Source organism: Neophocaena asiaeorientalis, unplaced genomic scaffold (assembly GCF_003031525.2).
Source record: "Neophocaena asiaeorientalis asiaeorientalis breed wild unplaced genomic scaffold, Neophocaena_asiaeorientalis_V1.1 scaffold39, whole genome shotgun sequence".
Taxonomy (NCBI): Eukaryota; Metazoa; Chordata; class Mammalia; order Artiodactyla; family Phocoenidae; genus Neophocaena; species Neophocaena asiaeorientalis.
Window position 1 is genome coordinate 4,329,415 of NW_020175670.1, and position 15,024 is coordinate 4,344,438.

Genomic DNA, 15,024 nt, shown 5'->3' on the forward strand with positions numbered 1-15,024 from the left:
GTGAGCCCCTTTTTCTAATCTCAAAGACTCTAATTCCTGCAGTCCTTTTCACCTTTCCTGTAAGATATTTTAGCATGCTTCTGAGTTGAATGAGCCAGCAAACTTCCCTTTGTGCTTAATCTGATTTGAGTTGGATTTCTGTCTCTTGCAACCAAAAGAGTCATAATATAAAAGACTAAAAGTTTAAATAGCCGCCTTGACCTCTCACAGAAGGTGCCTGAGCTGAATGTATTTTCCCCTCTTACAAAGGACTGAGTTTCTTTCATACCCAATAAACCTGTTGTCTTGATAATCTCAATGCATTCAATCCATTTCTTCCCTTTTTCTTTTTTTAATTTATTTTATTTATTTTTGGCTGCATTGGGTCCCCGCCGCTGCGCGGGCCCTCTCCAGTTGCAGTGAGGAGGGGCTACCCTTCGCGGCCGTGCGCAGGCCTCTCACCGCGGTGGCCTCCCCCGCTGCGGAGCACGGGCTCCAGGCGCGCGGGCCCCAGCAGCTGTGGCACATGGGCTCGGCAGTTGTGGCTCACGGGCTCTAGAGCACAGGCTCAGTAGTTGTGGTGCACGGGCTCAGCCGCTCCGCGGCACATGGGATCCTCCCGAACCAGGGCTCAAACCCGTGTCCCCTGCACGGGCAGGCGGACTCCCAACCACCAAGCCACCAGGGAAGCCCTCTTCCCTTTTTTAATCCCTGCTTAGCCCGAACTCCAGGCCAATGGGATTGCTCTCTAACTGTAGCCACTTACCTATGCTGGGGGAGACAGGGAGATACCCTGTTTTCTCATTAACAGCAAAATGCTCAAGCATCCCAATGTATACTGGTCTTCCACATGGCTACCTTGATACCATGATGTGTTTATTCTAGGGACACTGCCATTGCTTCAGTCAGTGGGTCTCAGGATAGCTGTATATTCAAATCATCCAAAGAGATTCTTAAACCACCAAGGCCAAGGTTCTGTTTTATTTGGTCTGGGGAAGGATCTGGGCAATAGTATTATCTGAAAATTCTCCCAGCAAAGTTTAGTCAGCCAACATTAAGACCGGCTGACTAAAAATATATTTATACATGCTTTTAATAATTTTTATGTTTAATTAAACTTGTTTTCTGACCATACTTTTGGGGGTTAGGTTGGAGAAGGCATGGAGGCATTAGCCCTGTGTAACTCTCCTTCAGCATTTCCGGGATTGTGCTTGAATTCATTAAATTCAAAGAGCATGATAGGAATGATCAAAGGTCCCTGCTCTGAACGTCACTTACACATTGGCCCTGTGATTTGTAACCTCATGGGAAGCCACTGTTTGTGCCCAAGTGTGCATATCTATTGTGTGCAAATCAGTCTTCTATCAATGTATATTAAATCATACAAGTTCTGGTAGACTTGTTTTTAAAAAAATCAAACATTTGACCTTTCTGCCATAATTCATTTTTGTTACTAGAGACTATCATATAATCTACCTATGTGGTATATGTATTAGTTTGCTAGGGTTGAGGTAAGAAAGTACCACAAACAGAAATTTGAACACAGAGACAGGCACACAGGGAGAATGCCATGGGAAGATGGAGGCAGAGATGGAGGTGATGTTTCTACAAGCCAAAGAACACCAGAGATTGCCAGCAAGCCAACCACCAGAAGTTAGGTGAGAGTATGGACCAGATTCTTCCTCACTGCCCTCAGAAGGAAACCAATCTGGCTTGATCTCAGACTTCTCCAAAATTGTGAGACAATGAATTTCTGTGGTTAAAGCCACTTAATTTGTGCTACTTTGTTACGACAGCCCTAGGAAACTAAAATAGTCCCTTACAGAAAAGCAAAGTCTATGATTCTGTAATCATTCACCTTTGAAGCTGTTGGGGAGAGGGGAGACCTAGAAGTCTGACTAACCTGAAAACAATAAGTTAAAGGGTTATTGTTGATCTTCATACAACACATAATGTTTATTACCAGCTGCTTTTTGAAGACAAAAGAAGAGGGGGGAAAAAATTAAACTTTCCTGTTTCCTAGCCTAGAAAACAGATACAAAAAGCCCAGGCTTCCCTGGTGGCGCAGTGGTTGAGAGTCCGCCTTGCCGATGCAGGGGACACGGGTTCGTGCCCCGGTCCGGGAAGATCCCATGTGCCACGGAGCGGCTGGGCCCGTGAGCCATGGCCGCTGAGCCTGTGCGTCCGGAGCCTGTGCTCCGCAACAGGAGAGGCCACGACAGTGAGAGGCCCATGTACCGCAAAAAGCCCAGGTGCCTGCACATTACAGAAGTCAGCTAGAAAATTATCACAGTTTCTGCAACAAAAACATATTTCTACTGGTTTTCAAAAATGAGTGCTTAAATAAGCTTTGCTAAGGGCTTAATTTCCAAAATATACAAACAGCTCATACAACTCAATAAGAGAAAAAAACAAACAACTCAATCAAAAAATGGGCAGAAGACTTAAGTATGCATTTCTCCAAAGAAGACATACAGATGACAAATAGGCACATGAAAAGATGCTCAACATCGCTAATTATTAGAGAAATGCAAATCAAAACTACAATGAGGTACCAACTCGCAATGGTCAGAATGGCCATCATCAAAAAGTCTACAAATAACAAATGCTGGAGAGGGTGTGGAGAAAAGGGAACCCTCCTACACTGTTGGTAGGAATGTGAACTGGTGCAGCCACTATGAAAAACAGTATGGAGTTTCCTCAAAAAAACTAAAAATAGAATTACTATATGATCCAGCAGTCCCACTCCTGGGCATATATCCACACAAAACTCTAATTCAAAAAAGACACATGCACCCCTATGTTCATAGCAGCACTACTTACAATAGCCAAGACATGGAAGTAACCTAAATTGTCCATCAACACACGAATGGATAAAGAAGATGTGGTACATATATACAATGGAGTACTACTCAGCCATAAAAAAGAATGAAATAATGCCACTTGCAGCAACATGGATGGACCTAGAGATTATCATATTAAGTGAAGTCAGTCAGAACGAGAAAGACAAATACCCTATGATATCACTTATGTGTGGAATCTAAAATATGACACAAATGAACTTATCTACAAAACAGAAACAGACTCACAGACATAGAGAACAGACCTGTGGCTGCCAAGGGGGAGGAGGGTGAGGGAGGGATGGATTAGAAGTTTGGGATTAGCAAATGCAAACTCTTATATATATGTACAACTGAATCAGTTTGCTGTACACCAGAAACTAACACAACTTTGTAAATCAGCTGTACTTCAATAAAATTTTAAAAATAAATAAAGAAGCTCTGTTAGCAAACCATGAAATACTCCAAGCAACCAGGACAGCAGACAAATCCAGTCGTTTTCTTGGTTGGGGACATATGGTATGGATTAATTTGTAAAAATTCCAATAAAGCGTACAATGTGTGATGTTACAAAACCTCAACATTTAACTGCCAGTTCTTAAGACTGTATTTCACTGGCTCATTTCAGAACCTTCTCCGTGGAAGTTGGTCCTCCTGTGGTACTATGGAGTAAAATTCTGGCTTAAATACTAATTAACATTAGGAACTGATCGTGTCCTGTTGCAATACCATACTCACATAAAGAAATGAAGAGAGGGTAGAAAGGAAAGTGATGTTGCTGGTGGAGACTGCAAACTCTTTTTAGAAACTGAATCACCCACAGTTCAACTTGCTGTTACTACATCTCCCCAACTTTCTCTTAATGACTTGCTCCTCCTTTTTCCCTCCCAGCTTTAATATCCAGCTTGATTCTCCTATATTTCTCAAGCTCATACTTCTGTCCAGGGTGATTTTAGCTCTTTGGGAGGAATGTTCTTTCAGAAATTGGAGGGATGTGAGGAATAGAGAGTAAAAGATTAAATTTACTAAGCTTGACAAGTTATATGTGCTACTTTGATTAAACAGAAGAATCTTGACTTGTGTTAAATTCTTCAATGACTTGCTTTGTGACTTTGGGGAAATTCCTTCAATTCCTTGTTCTCTAGTTCTCTTCACCTTAAGAGAAACAGCCTCAACATCACAATATTGGAAGGGTCAACAAACAAACAAACTAATCCATTATCAAGACACAATTAAACAATGATAGTTAATTCTGTTATTTTCCTGGTGCTGATGGGAAAGAGGTGCCCTCTTTTCACACACGTGACAACTGCTGGTGGCCAGATGAACACCACAAAGGAAGAACCTGCCAGAAAATGGATCAACAGAAGGAAAACTGCAGGTGAGAAATGGAGGGAGGTAGATTCCTAATAATACCATATGAGCATCCATGCCTGCTCTACACCAGCCCTACCTCTAGTCTTCAGGGATATGTCAGCTATAAGCTCTTTATGCTTAATCCATTTGTGTTGGGTTTCTGTCACTTGCTACTGAAAGAGTCCTAATGAACACAGAATCTTATTAGTGAGAAAAACAGTAATTAGAGCAAAGATGACTGTCCTATTCTTCTGTTTAAAAGGATGGAGCCATTTCAAAAAGGTCCTAGAAACTGTCATAGGAAGGAAAGAAAAAATGTTGTAGATTTCACTCTAAAGCCAGGTTAAGGAGAGGATTAACTTCTTCTGAATAGCCCCAAGGGCCAACAGTTGGAAGAAGCAAAGAAGCAAATTTGGGCTTGACATAAGGATAAACTTTCTGCTGTTCGAAGCTGTATAAAATGGAGCAGACTGCCTCTTAAATATATTCTGCATTTATCTACTTCCTTCCATTGGAACTACCACTGCACTGGTCCAAGCAGTCTTAGCTCTGATCTGGACTACTGCCAGAGCCTCCTAAAGTCACCCATTCATCCACCAAATGTTTTCTGAGCCTCTACTCTGTGCTAGGTGCTATTCTAGAAGCTGCAGACTCAAGGAACAGAACAGACAAAAAAATCCCTGCCCACATTCTACTCCCCAGAAGCAAACAGTAAATAAGTGAGTCATTTCTCAGCATTGGTTCCAGGATGCCCTGCAGAGACCAAGCTCCTCGGACTCTCAAGTCCCTTATGCAAAATGGTTGCTCAAGTCCCTACATAAAATGGCTGCTCAGGGGCTTCCCTCGTGGCACAGTGGTTGAGAGTCCACCTGCCGATGTAGGAGACACAGGTTCGCGCCCCGGTCCGGGAAGATCCCACATGCCGCGGAGTGGCTGGGCCCGTGAGCCATGGCCTCTGAGCCTGCGCGTCTGCAGCCTGTGCTCCGCAAAGGGAGAGGCCACAACAGTGAGAGGCCCGCGTACCACAAGAAAAAAAAAAAAAAAGAGACAACTGCTGGTGGCCAGATGAACACCACAAAGGAAGAACCTGCCAGAAAATGGATCAACAGAAGGAAAACTGCAGGTGAGAAATGGAGGGAGGTAGATTCCTAATAATACCATATGAGCATCCATGCCTGCTCTACACCAGCCCTACCTCTAGTCTTCAGGGATATGTCAGCTATAAGCTCTTTATGCTTAATCCATTTGTGTTGGGTTTCTGTCACTTGCTACTGAAAGAGTCCTAATGAACACAGAATCTTATTAGTGAGAAAAACAGTAATTAGAGCAAAGATGACTGTCCTATTCTTCTGTTTAAAAGGATGGAGCCATTTCAAAAAGGTCCTAGAAACTGTCATAGGAAGGAAAGAAAAAATGTTGTAGATTTCACTCTAAAGCCAGGTTAAGGAGAGGATTAACTTCTTCTGAATAGCCCCAAGGGCCAACAGTTGGAAGAAGCAAAGAAGCAAATTTGGGCTTGACATAAGGATAAACTTTCTGCTGTTCGAAGCTGTATAAAATGGAGCAGACTGCCTCTTAAATATATTCTGCATTTATCTACTTCCTTCCATTGGAACTACCACTGCACTGGTCCAAGCAGTCTTAGCTCTGATCTGGACTACTGCCAGAGCCTCCTAAAGTCACCCATTCATCCACCAAATGTTTTCTGAGCCTCTACTCTGTGCTAGGTGCTATTCTAGAAGCTGCAGACTCAAGGAACAGAACAGACAAAAAAATCCCTGCCCACATTCTACTCCCCAGAAGCAAACAGTAAATAAGTGAGTCATTTCTCAGCATTGGTTCCAGGATGCCCTGCAGAGACCAAGCTCCTCGGACTCTCAAGTCCCTTATGCAAAATGGTTGCTCAAGTCCCTACATAAAATGGCTGCTCAGGGGCTTCCCTCGTGGCACAGTGGTTGAGAGTCCACCTGCCGATGTAGGAGACACAGGTTCGCGCCCCGGTCCGGGAAGATCCCACATGCCGCGGAGTGGCTGGGCCCGTGAGCCATGGCCTCTGAGCCTGCGCGTCTGCAGCCTGTGCTCCGCAAAGGGAGAGGCCACAACAGTGAGAGGCCCGCGTACCACAAGAAAAAAAAAAAAAAAGGCTGCTCAGGTCCCTATATAAAATGGCTGCTCAAGTCTCTACACAAAATGGCTGCTCAAGTCCCATACACAAAATGGCTTCTCAATACCCTATATAAAATGGCTGCTCAAGTCCCTACACAAAATGGCTGCTCAAGTCCTCACATAAAATGGCTGTTAAAGACCCTATGTAAAATGGCTGCTCAAGTCCCTACACAAAATGGCTGCTCAAGACCCTATATAAAATGGCTGCTCAAGTCCTACACAAAATGGCTGCTCAAGTCCCCTACACAAAATGGCTGCTCAAGATCCTACATAAAATGGCTACTCAAGTCCTTACATAAAATGGCAGTGGTACAGTCAGCCCTAGGTATCAGCAGGTCGAATTTTGAAATTCAATCCATGGTTGGTTGAAACCACAGATGCACAACCCAAGGATATGGAGGGCTGACTGTACAATGTACAAGACATTGTATAGCATGTAGTCTGTATAGCCTGACAGATGGTGATAGGTGCTGGATAGGGAGATGGGGAGTATGGGGGAGGGGAAGCTGGGTTGCAATTGTGAATACAGTGATTAGTGAAGGGCTCACTGAGAAAGACACTACAGCAAAGACTGGAAGGAGATAAGGTAGGAAGTTACGCAGACATCTGGGGAAAGAACATTTTAAGCAGAAGGAACATTAAGAGTAAGAATCCTGGGCTTCCCTGGTGGCGCAGTGGTTGAGAGTCCGCCTGCCAATGCAGGGGACACGGGTTCGTGCCCCGGTCTGGGAGGAGCCCACATGCCGCGGAGCGGCTGGGCCCGTGAGCCATGGCCGCTGAGCCTGCGCGTCTGGAGCCTGTGCTCCGCAACGAGAGAGGCCACAACAGTGAGAGGCCCGTGTACCGCAAAAAAAAAAAAAATTGTAAGAATCCTGACACAAGACATTTGGAGCCTGTTCAAGACCATCGAGGCTGGAATGGAGTGAGTGAGGGAGGCGACCGAAGGAATGGGCTCTGAGAGGCAAGGGATGGTTGTAGATCCTGAGGGGCCTTCAGTAGGCAATTGCATGTCTTTGGATTTTACTCTACAGAGGAGGAAGATAATGGAGGGCGATGGAGAAACATGATTATATTTTGAAAAGTTTACTCAGTCACTTTTTAGAAAATAAATAGTTACCCAGCTGCCAGACTGATCCTCTACAGTCCATTGTCCACAAAGCAGAATGAACCTTTTAAAATACTGTAGAAAGACCAGCAATCCACTCCTGGACATTTACTCCCAGAGAAATAAAACTTACATCCACACAAAAACCTGTACCTGATTATTCAGAGCAGCTTTATTTGCAATAGTCCCAAACTGAAAGCAACGAAAATATCCTACAACAGGTGAATGGTTAAACAAAATGTGGGATAACCACTGTAGAATACCACTCAGCAATGAAAAGGAGCAAGCTATTGATAAAACAATGTGGATGGATCTCAAGGGCACTAAAGTAGGTGGAAACTCTCAAAAGATCATGCATTGCCTTATTCCACTTACATAACTAAAGGTACATAAAATGTACCCATTGGGGGAAATGGATGAAGGGTACCTGGCACCTCTCTGCACTATCTTTGCAACTTCCTGTGAGTCTGTAATTATTTCAAAATAATAAGTTTAGAATCTGTAATTATGTCAAAATTAAAAGGTTTTATTTTTTAAAGCGCTGTAGTAAAGAAATTGTGTTTCATCGGAAAACTGCATTGTCTACATACAGCACACCGTCCCCAGTTACCTGATTCTACTCTTTCATTGTCTTTGAAATATTTTTACAACTTTGAAAGGTTAGATAACTGAGAGATGTGCAAACCGTCCTGCCTGGTTGGTAGAGGTTCCCTTGCAGCCCTCACCCACATTCCTCATGGGAAAACCAGTTTACACACGAAAAAACCATTTATACATTCAATTCAACCTTCCTTTATTCCACATCAAATTGTCCTTTGAATACTATGAGGGCATTGAGCAAGTTAAATAAAATCTTTAACATCTGTTCATTTTTATGTATGGGAGTCGTGATTTTACCTTTTCTGAAAACTCTCTCTCAAGAACATAAATCTGGTGACGTCACTCCCCAGCTTAACTGCTTCCTAGCTTCCCACTGCATTTAGAATGAATCCCAAACATTTCCCCAGATGGACAAGGCCCTGCCCAGCCAGGACCCAGCCTGCCTCTCAGACCTCATCTCCTCACTCTGCCCCTTGCCAGGACACTCCGACTACTGGCCCTTCTTTCAGCTCCCTGAGAACATCAAGTCTGTTCCCACCTTATGGCTCGTACACCCGTTGTCCCTCGGCCTGGACTGCTCTTCTCATGGATGGCTCTTTTTAAGAGTAAACTGTCAGCTCAGTTGTTCCACCCTCAGAGAGATCTTCTCAAGCACTCTCTCAAAAGTAACATACCCATCCTATTTTTTTATCATAATTATTTCTATCTGATATAATAATAACAGTGTTATTATGCATTATATATTATTTAACATATTTTAAATATTATTACATAAGCATAATGTATTTATTATATATTTTATAATTTTTTTTTTTCTTTTGCGGTACGCGGGCCTCTCACTGTTGTGGCCTCTCCCGTTGCGGAGCACAGGCTCCGGACGCGCAGGCTCAGCGGCCATGGCTCACGGGCCCAGCTGCTCCGCGGCATGTGGGATCCTCCCGGACCGGGGCACGAACCCGTGTCCCCTGCATCGGCAGGCGGACTCTCAACCACTGCGCCACCAGGGAAGAGCTTTTTTTTAAATTTTTAATGTTCATGGGAGTATAGTTCATTTACAATGTTGTGTTAGTTTCAGGTGTACAGCAAAGTGAATCAGTTATACATATACATATATCCACTCTTTTTTTAGATTCTTTTCCCATATAGGCCATTACAGAGTATTGAGTAGAATACCCTGTGCTATACAGTAGGTCCTTATTAGTTACCTATTTTATATATAGTAGTGTGTATATGTCAATCCCAAGCTCCCAATATATTTATTATATAAATATATTAATACTGTTGAGTAAGCTACTAGTTTATTTATCTGCCCACCCCAATTCTATAATAGTAGGATCTTGAAATTTGGCTCTGCTGTATCCTCAGTGCTTAGAAAGGTCCCTAGCAAACATAGTAGGCACTCAATATATATTTGTTGAAGAAATACCTGGGTGAATGATGCTCGCAGAAGTAGTGAAGTTTCCACCACTGGAGGTATTTAAGCATGGTTTGTACAACCACTTGACAGGGTCATAGAAAAGCTATGGGCATATGCTCAGTCACAAGAATAAAAGACCATTTTGGTCCTTTCTAGGACTATGAGCTTATGATTCCGTGGCCACCGTGCCCTTTCTGCTACGCAAATGGAAAAAGCACAGGAGTATTCCTCAGTCATTTTCCACCGAATGATAGTACGCACACCCCTGTTCCTGCTGCAGTATCATCTCAGCATTAAAATGTTGAAGCTAATCAGACATTTAATTTCAAAGTGGAAGGTCATTATCTTGTCACAAAATTTTATTCCAATTACTTTTTTTTTCTATTATACGAAATGAATTAAAAGTAGCACAAAACATTGGGAGATCAAACAGTCAATCAGAAGCTCATTAAATATCGTTGAAATTGGTGCAATAAAAAGCATTTCCCATGGCTGACTTATTATTTAAAAGCTATATTCTGGATGGCTTCAAGGAATTGACATGCTGCCAATCAAAAAATCACCCTATCCATAAATAGCCGCTTGGCTTTTAAAAGTTCACTATCTTTTTTTTTTGAAATAAGGGTAAATACCTAAAAAGATTTAAAGCACGGGTGTAATTACGATCCTGTCAGCCCCTATGAGACCCTAAAGAGGAGATATCATCTGGTAATTTGGAGTATAATTTACAGCAAGATGCTTACGAAGTGCTCCCAATGATTTTATAAACACTTCATTACATTCATGTACGATACTCAGCTAAGTACAACCCCAGCCAGGGTATAGTGGTCAGTTACAATTTAAAAATTGAGTCCAATTCCACACTTGGAGTAAATGCCCATTTTATTTTCTAAAGAGTGAATATTAAGCACTTCATTTTGCTATGGACCCAGACACAGGTGACTGCTAGCGTGAGGATCTAAAAGCTGGTCATTTTAAAAATTCTAATATTTTTCCTCTAGGACCTCTTTTTATTTTTTTTTAGCCAAATCACTAATTTTACCATTCTGTTTTATAGAAACATCCATTTTTGACATACAGGATGGCCAGGTCCTTTTCATTGGTAAAATGTAACAACAGAAGTACTGTTCCCAGTCTCTTAAGGTGCTTAAGTGGTGAGGATGATACAAATGAAAAATACATAAGCAGAAGAGAAAGCTCCCAGGTATAGGAAATTACTTCTTCAGTAGAAGGACTGAAGAATTTCTCCCCTCTAACCCCTTCCCCCTCACCACACACACACACACACTGCCACCACCTAATTTCTTTTCAAAAGCCAGGACTTATTGACAAATTATCTGGGAGTAAAGTGGGAGGGAAACATTTCAATGCAAAATTCAGAACTGCTTTATAGAAAGAAAAGCGTGGGGAGGTTTGTTATCATTTGTTTCTTCCAGTATATCATTCAATTTCAGCTGTCTCACGTCTCAGAAGAAGCTTCCCCATTTCTCACTCATGTGCCTAAGAAACATCTCCCTGGCATCTCATTCTTTCTCCCTGTCTCTCACCAGCATTTCATTATTTCTTAACTGTCCCTCTCATGCTTGTCTCCCTTTTTCTTAGTGATCCACGTGTCCTCATTTAGCAGTTTTCAGAAGCCAGGGAGAAACGTTGCAAATAATGTTAAATATGATTAATATCTTGAATTCCTTGAAATATGACATGCATGAGTTACAATGAAACCTCTTTTATTTCCCCATGAAATGTTTTTGCATAATGAGAAAGAAAATGTCCTCTATGCCCTAATCAGCCCTGACAGTTCCTGGACTCCCAAATACTTTTATTTATGGCATTATTTATTTCATCTCTAATAAATGGAGGGGGGCAGAAACCACAGCATGATCTGAGGAGGCTGCAGAGAGGGAGACTATCTAGGGTGGAGAAACACAGAAGCTGATCCTGCAAAGAGAGAGATGGCTTCCAAAGGAAGGGAGGTCTGGCAAATGAGAGGCCAAGGTCCTGAACCCTCAGAAGAAGAAAATAGGTCACCTTCCCAAGTCTGAAAGGAAAGCTCTGAAAAGGAACCTAACTTCAGAGTGGAGAGATGACGGTCACACATCCAGGAGAAGATGTACCCAGAATTCTAACCTGGAGAGTGAAGATTGAAGGCTGAAAAGCAAACCAGGGAAGAGAGTATGCTGGTATTGGAGCTGACCTAGGGGAGGGGTGATTTGCTCCCAAAAGTGCCTGGGAGAAGCGATGACAGTCCTCTAGATCTGAAGACATCTCTAGCTCGTGGGATCCTCCTCCAAACCACAGAGGCTCTTCCCTCATTCAAACAACTACTGAAATTGTGTGTCCTCCAGAAACCCTGGCCGTGTGAGCCCAGGTGCAGTGAGGAGCTGCCTGGGCAACGCAGGGAGCAAGAGTTTTCGGCCCATCTTGATGCTACAAGCACTTACAAATATATATATACCAAATGACGTTGTTGAGAGTATCTAGTCACCGTCCCAAAAGGAGGTATCATGTCATATTTTTTTCCCTCAATTGCATAGAGTCTATGTAATACGAGAAACGTGAATTTGAATATCTGAGTACATCTGTGCAACTCAGCCACACACTCTTGAGTGTCTGACTTTGGGTAATTTCCTCCAAGAGCCTCGGTTTTCTCATCTGTGGAATGGGGACACCGATTTTGTTACGCCCTCTCAAGGGCCCTGTAGGGAACTAACTGAAATAACGTGAAAGTCCGATGCTTTGTGTGCTCTTAGGACAGCATAAGCTCGAAGGCCAGGAGCTGGGTATAGGCAGAAACCCCCGGGCGCGCAAACAACTCGCAGCGACCTAGGTCAAGACCTACCGAAGATGTTCCTTTCAGAAGGCTGGGGGAGCAATTCCCCATCAGCAGAAGAACGGGTTGTAATATCTTCCCAAAGTGCACACGCACTCTAGCTACCGCCCCACCACTACTACTACCAGCCCCTCAGGGCAACCCCGAGAGTTCGGGGTCAAGCAGGCGGCGCCAAGAGCTCTTTCCTAAAACTGAACCCCGCCCACAGCAGCAGGAGCCTCAAGTGCAAGTCTGGGGTTCCGAAGTCTCGTCCCGGCCGGAACCTCGCGCTGTTACCGGGGGGCCTCCTGGTCCCGGCTCATTCCTTCCCTTCCCCCGTCGGAGGCGCACACCCGGCTGGGCGACCACGCGGGCGGCAGCGGCGGCGCCAACGCCAGGCCCCGCCCCCGCCCCCATTATCATTAGCAGATATAACCCTAAACACTTGCTCTTTACCTCCTTTCTCCCTCCAGGCATTGGTGAGGCAGCCTGTCAATCAGCGCTCGGGCGGCAGCCCCCCGCGCAGGGGCTCGGCGATGCCAGCGTTCGCGACAGGCGGCAGTGGTGGCGGCGGCGGCGACGACGGCGGCCACGGCACAGACAGCCACCCTTCCACGCGCGCGCACTCGGGCAGAGCCGGCGGGCGGGCGGCAGAGGCACCCTCGGAGCCCGGCGCCGGGCGCGGAGGGGGCGTGCGACCCGGGACCTGCCCAGAGGCGCAGAATGGAGGAGGAGATGCAGCCGGCGGAAGAGGGGCCCAGCGTCCCCAAAATCTACAAGCAGCGCAGCCCCTACAGCGTCCTCAAGACATTCCCCAGCAAGAGACCGGCGCTGGCCAAGCGCTACGAGCGACCCACCCTGGTGGAGCTGCCGCACGTGCGGCCGCCCCCGCCGGCCTTCGCGCCGCAAGCCGCGGTCTCCATCAGCAGCAGCGAGCCGCCGCCGCCACCGCAGCAGTTCCAGGCGCAGAGCTCTTACCCACCCGGGCCCGGCCGGGCCACCGCCTCGTCGTCGTCTCCGTCCTGCACGCCCGCCACGTCCCAGGGCCACCTGAGGACCCCAGCGGCGCCGCCCGCGGCCCCCGCCGCGTCGTCGTCCTCATCTTTCGCCGCCGTCGTCAGGTACGGCTCGGGCCCGGCGGCAGCCGCCGCGGGCAGCAACAGCGCGGGTGGCAACGGCGCCAGCCTGGAGCTCAGCGCAGGTACCAACTCTCGGGAGCAACTTTCCGTCCCGCCACGGGTTGGGGGAGGGGTGGGACCCGGCAAGGAGAAAGCGGGGACCGAGGACAGCCTCCCGCGCGCCCTGCCCAGCGGGATGGGTGGGGGGTGGGAGGGGAGAGCGGGAGGCTCCCAGAGCCGGCTGAGGGAGCGTCGGGGCGTTCGAGCGCACCCCCAAGGCCTCTACGCACCGGCAGCAACTTCTGGAGGTTCACCGCCGCCGCAGACGCCCTCCTTTTCCCCTCCGCTGCTTCACTTTCTCCTTCTGCTTCTTCCCTTTATCTGCCTCTCCTCCATTTGTTCTTTCTTCTCTGGTTCTCTTTTTCTCGCTCACTCTGTCGCGGTCACGCGGCTGGCCCTAGGGCTGCTTTCCTGCTTTTTCCCGGCGAGCGCGCGCTGTCTCTGCCTCTCCCTGGCCCCCCCTTTCCCCGGCCACCCCAGAGTCCCCGCCGGTGTGTGCAGGACGCGGGGCTCCTCTGCATCAGCCGCGCGGGTGGAACTGGCGCTCGCCCCGGCGGCCGCGACTTAAGGGTCGGAGACCTCCCGCCCCTCCCCCCAGCCCCGGGAACCCCGGGCGCTCTGGGCCCCGCCGGGTGGGCGCTGCTGCACCGCGGCGTCCCGGGCCCCTTAGAAATGACTGCCTTTCGGGGAGCATCCACCCCAGGGTACGCGACTCCTGAGAAAAGCCGGCTCTCCAGCCCAGCGGCGGGGAGGGCGACGGGCTGGTGGAGAGGTCACAGCCTGGGGCCTGCGCCCAAGTGTGCTCTCTGCTCCTCTTGGACTCGCAGCCGCGTGTATCCCGCCACTCAGAACGAAAAGTTCCTGCTCAGGCCTTTTACGGCACTTTGGAGCCCCCCAAATCCTGCATATCAGTGAATCCACGGCTTCCTTTATTCCTAATGAAAATAGGAGCATTGTCTTGAAATGCGTTATAGATGCCTAAGCTCATGTTCTGTTGTTTGTCAGTATTTTGACACAAGAAGGATTGGTTTTGAGAAAGAAAACCTAATTACAGGTTATAGTGAAGACTTGCTCTGTCACATCCCTCACTGGCTGGGAGATGTTGGCGAGGTTTTTATGTGGATGTCCTTATTGTTTGTGAGGTGTGGTTTTTTTCCTGTATTTTAATTCCGCTGTGCTTTTATGTTCACTGTGAGGCTAGCCTACTTTCACTTTCCTCATTTTTCTTCTGTTTTCCCCCCCTTCTTAGTGAGGTTTGTGTGCTCTCTGGGCTTGGGGTCTGGTTTTCTTATATACTACTTCTTGTTCACTCCTTGTTTATTTCCCGGCTCTGCTTTATCTTCCTTTATCTTTACATTGTTCAGAAGTTTGGGTCCTTTTTCCACATTCTATATTTTGCTGACTCCTTTGCACAGCCTCAGTGTTCATTGGGGTTTTCCCCCCTCTTTATCTGCCCAGTTCAGTCTTTAATCTCATCCTGCTTTCTCCTTTCAGTCTTTGCGGACTGTCTTTCGTTCTGTCTTCTGCTTTTTTCCATACAGTATAAATCTGCCCCTTCTCATTTCCATTTTCAT

The 15,024-nt window shown here is 46.4% G+C and overlaps 1 protein-coding gene across 3 annotated transcripts in view; it reads left to right on the forward strand.

Annotated features, from left to right (window-relative positions):
- The first annotated feature begins 12,870 nt into the window (after positions 1–12,870).
- The window catches only part of BEND4 (BEN domain containing 4), a 32,955-nt gene continuing 30,801 nt past the window's right edge, over positions 12,871–15,024 (forward strand). For all 3 annotated transcript variants that reach the window (XM_024731738.1, XM_024731739.1, XM_024731740.1), the window contains exon 1: positions 12,871–13,473. In XM_024731738.1, coding sequence (XP_024587506.1) covers positions 12,996–13,473 — 478 coding nt within the window. In that variant the 5' untranslated portion in view covers positions 12,871–12,995. The remainder of the gene's footprint in view (positions 13,474–15,024) is intronic.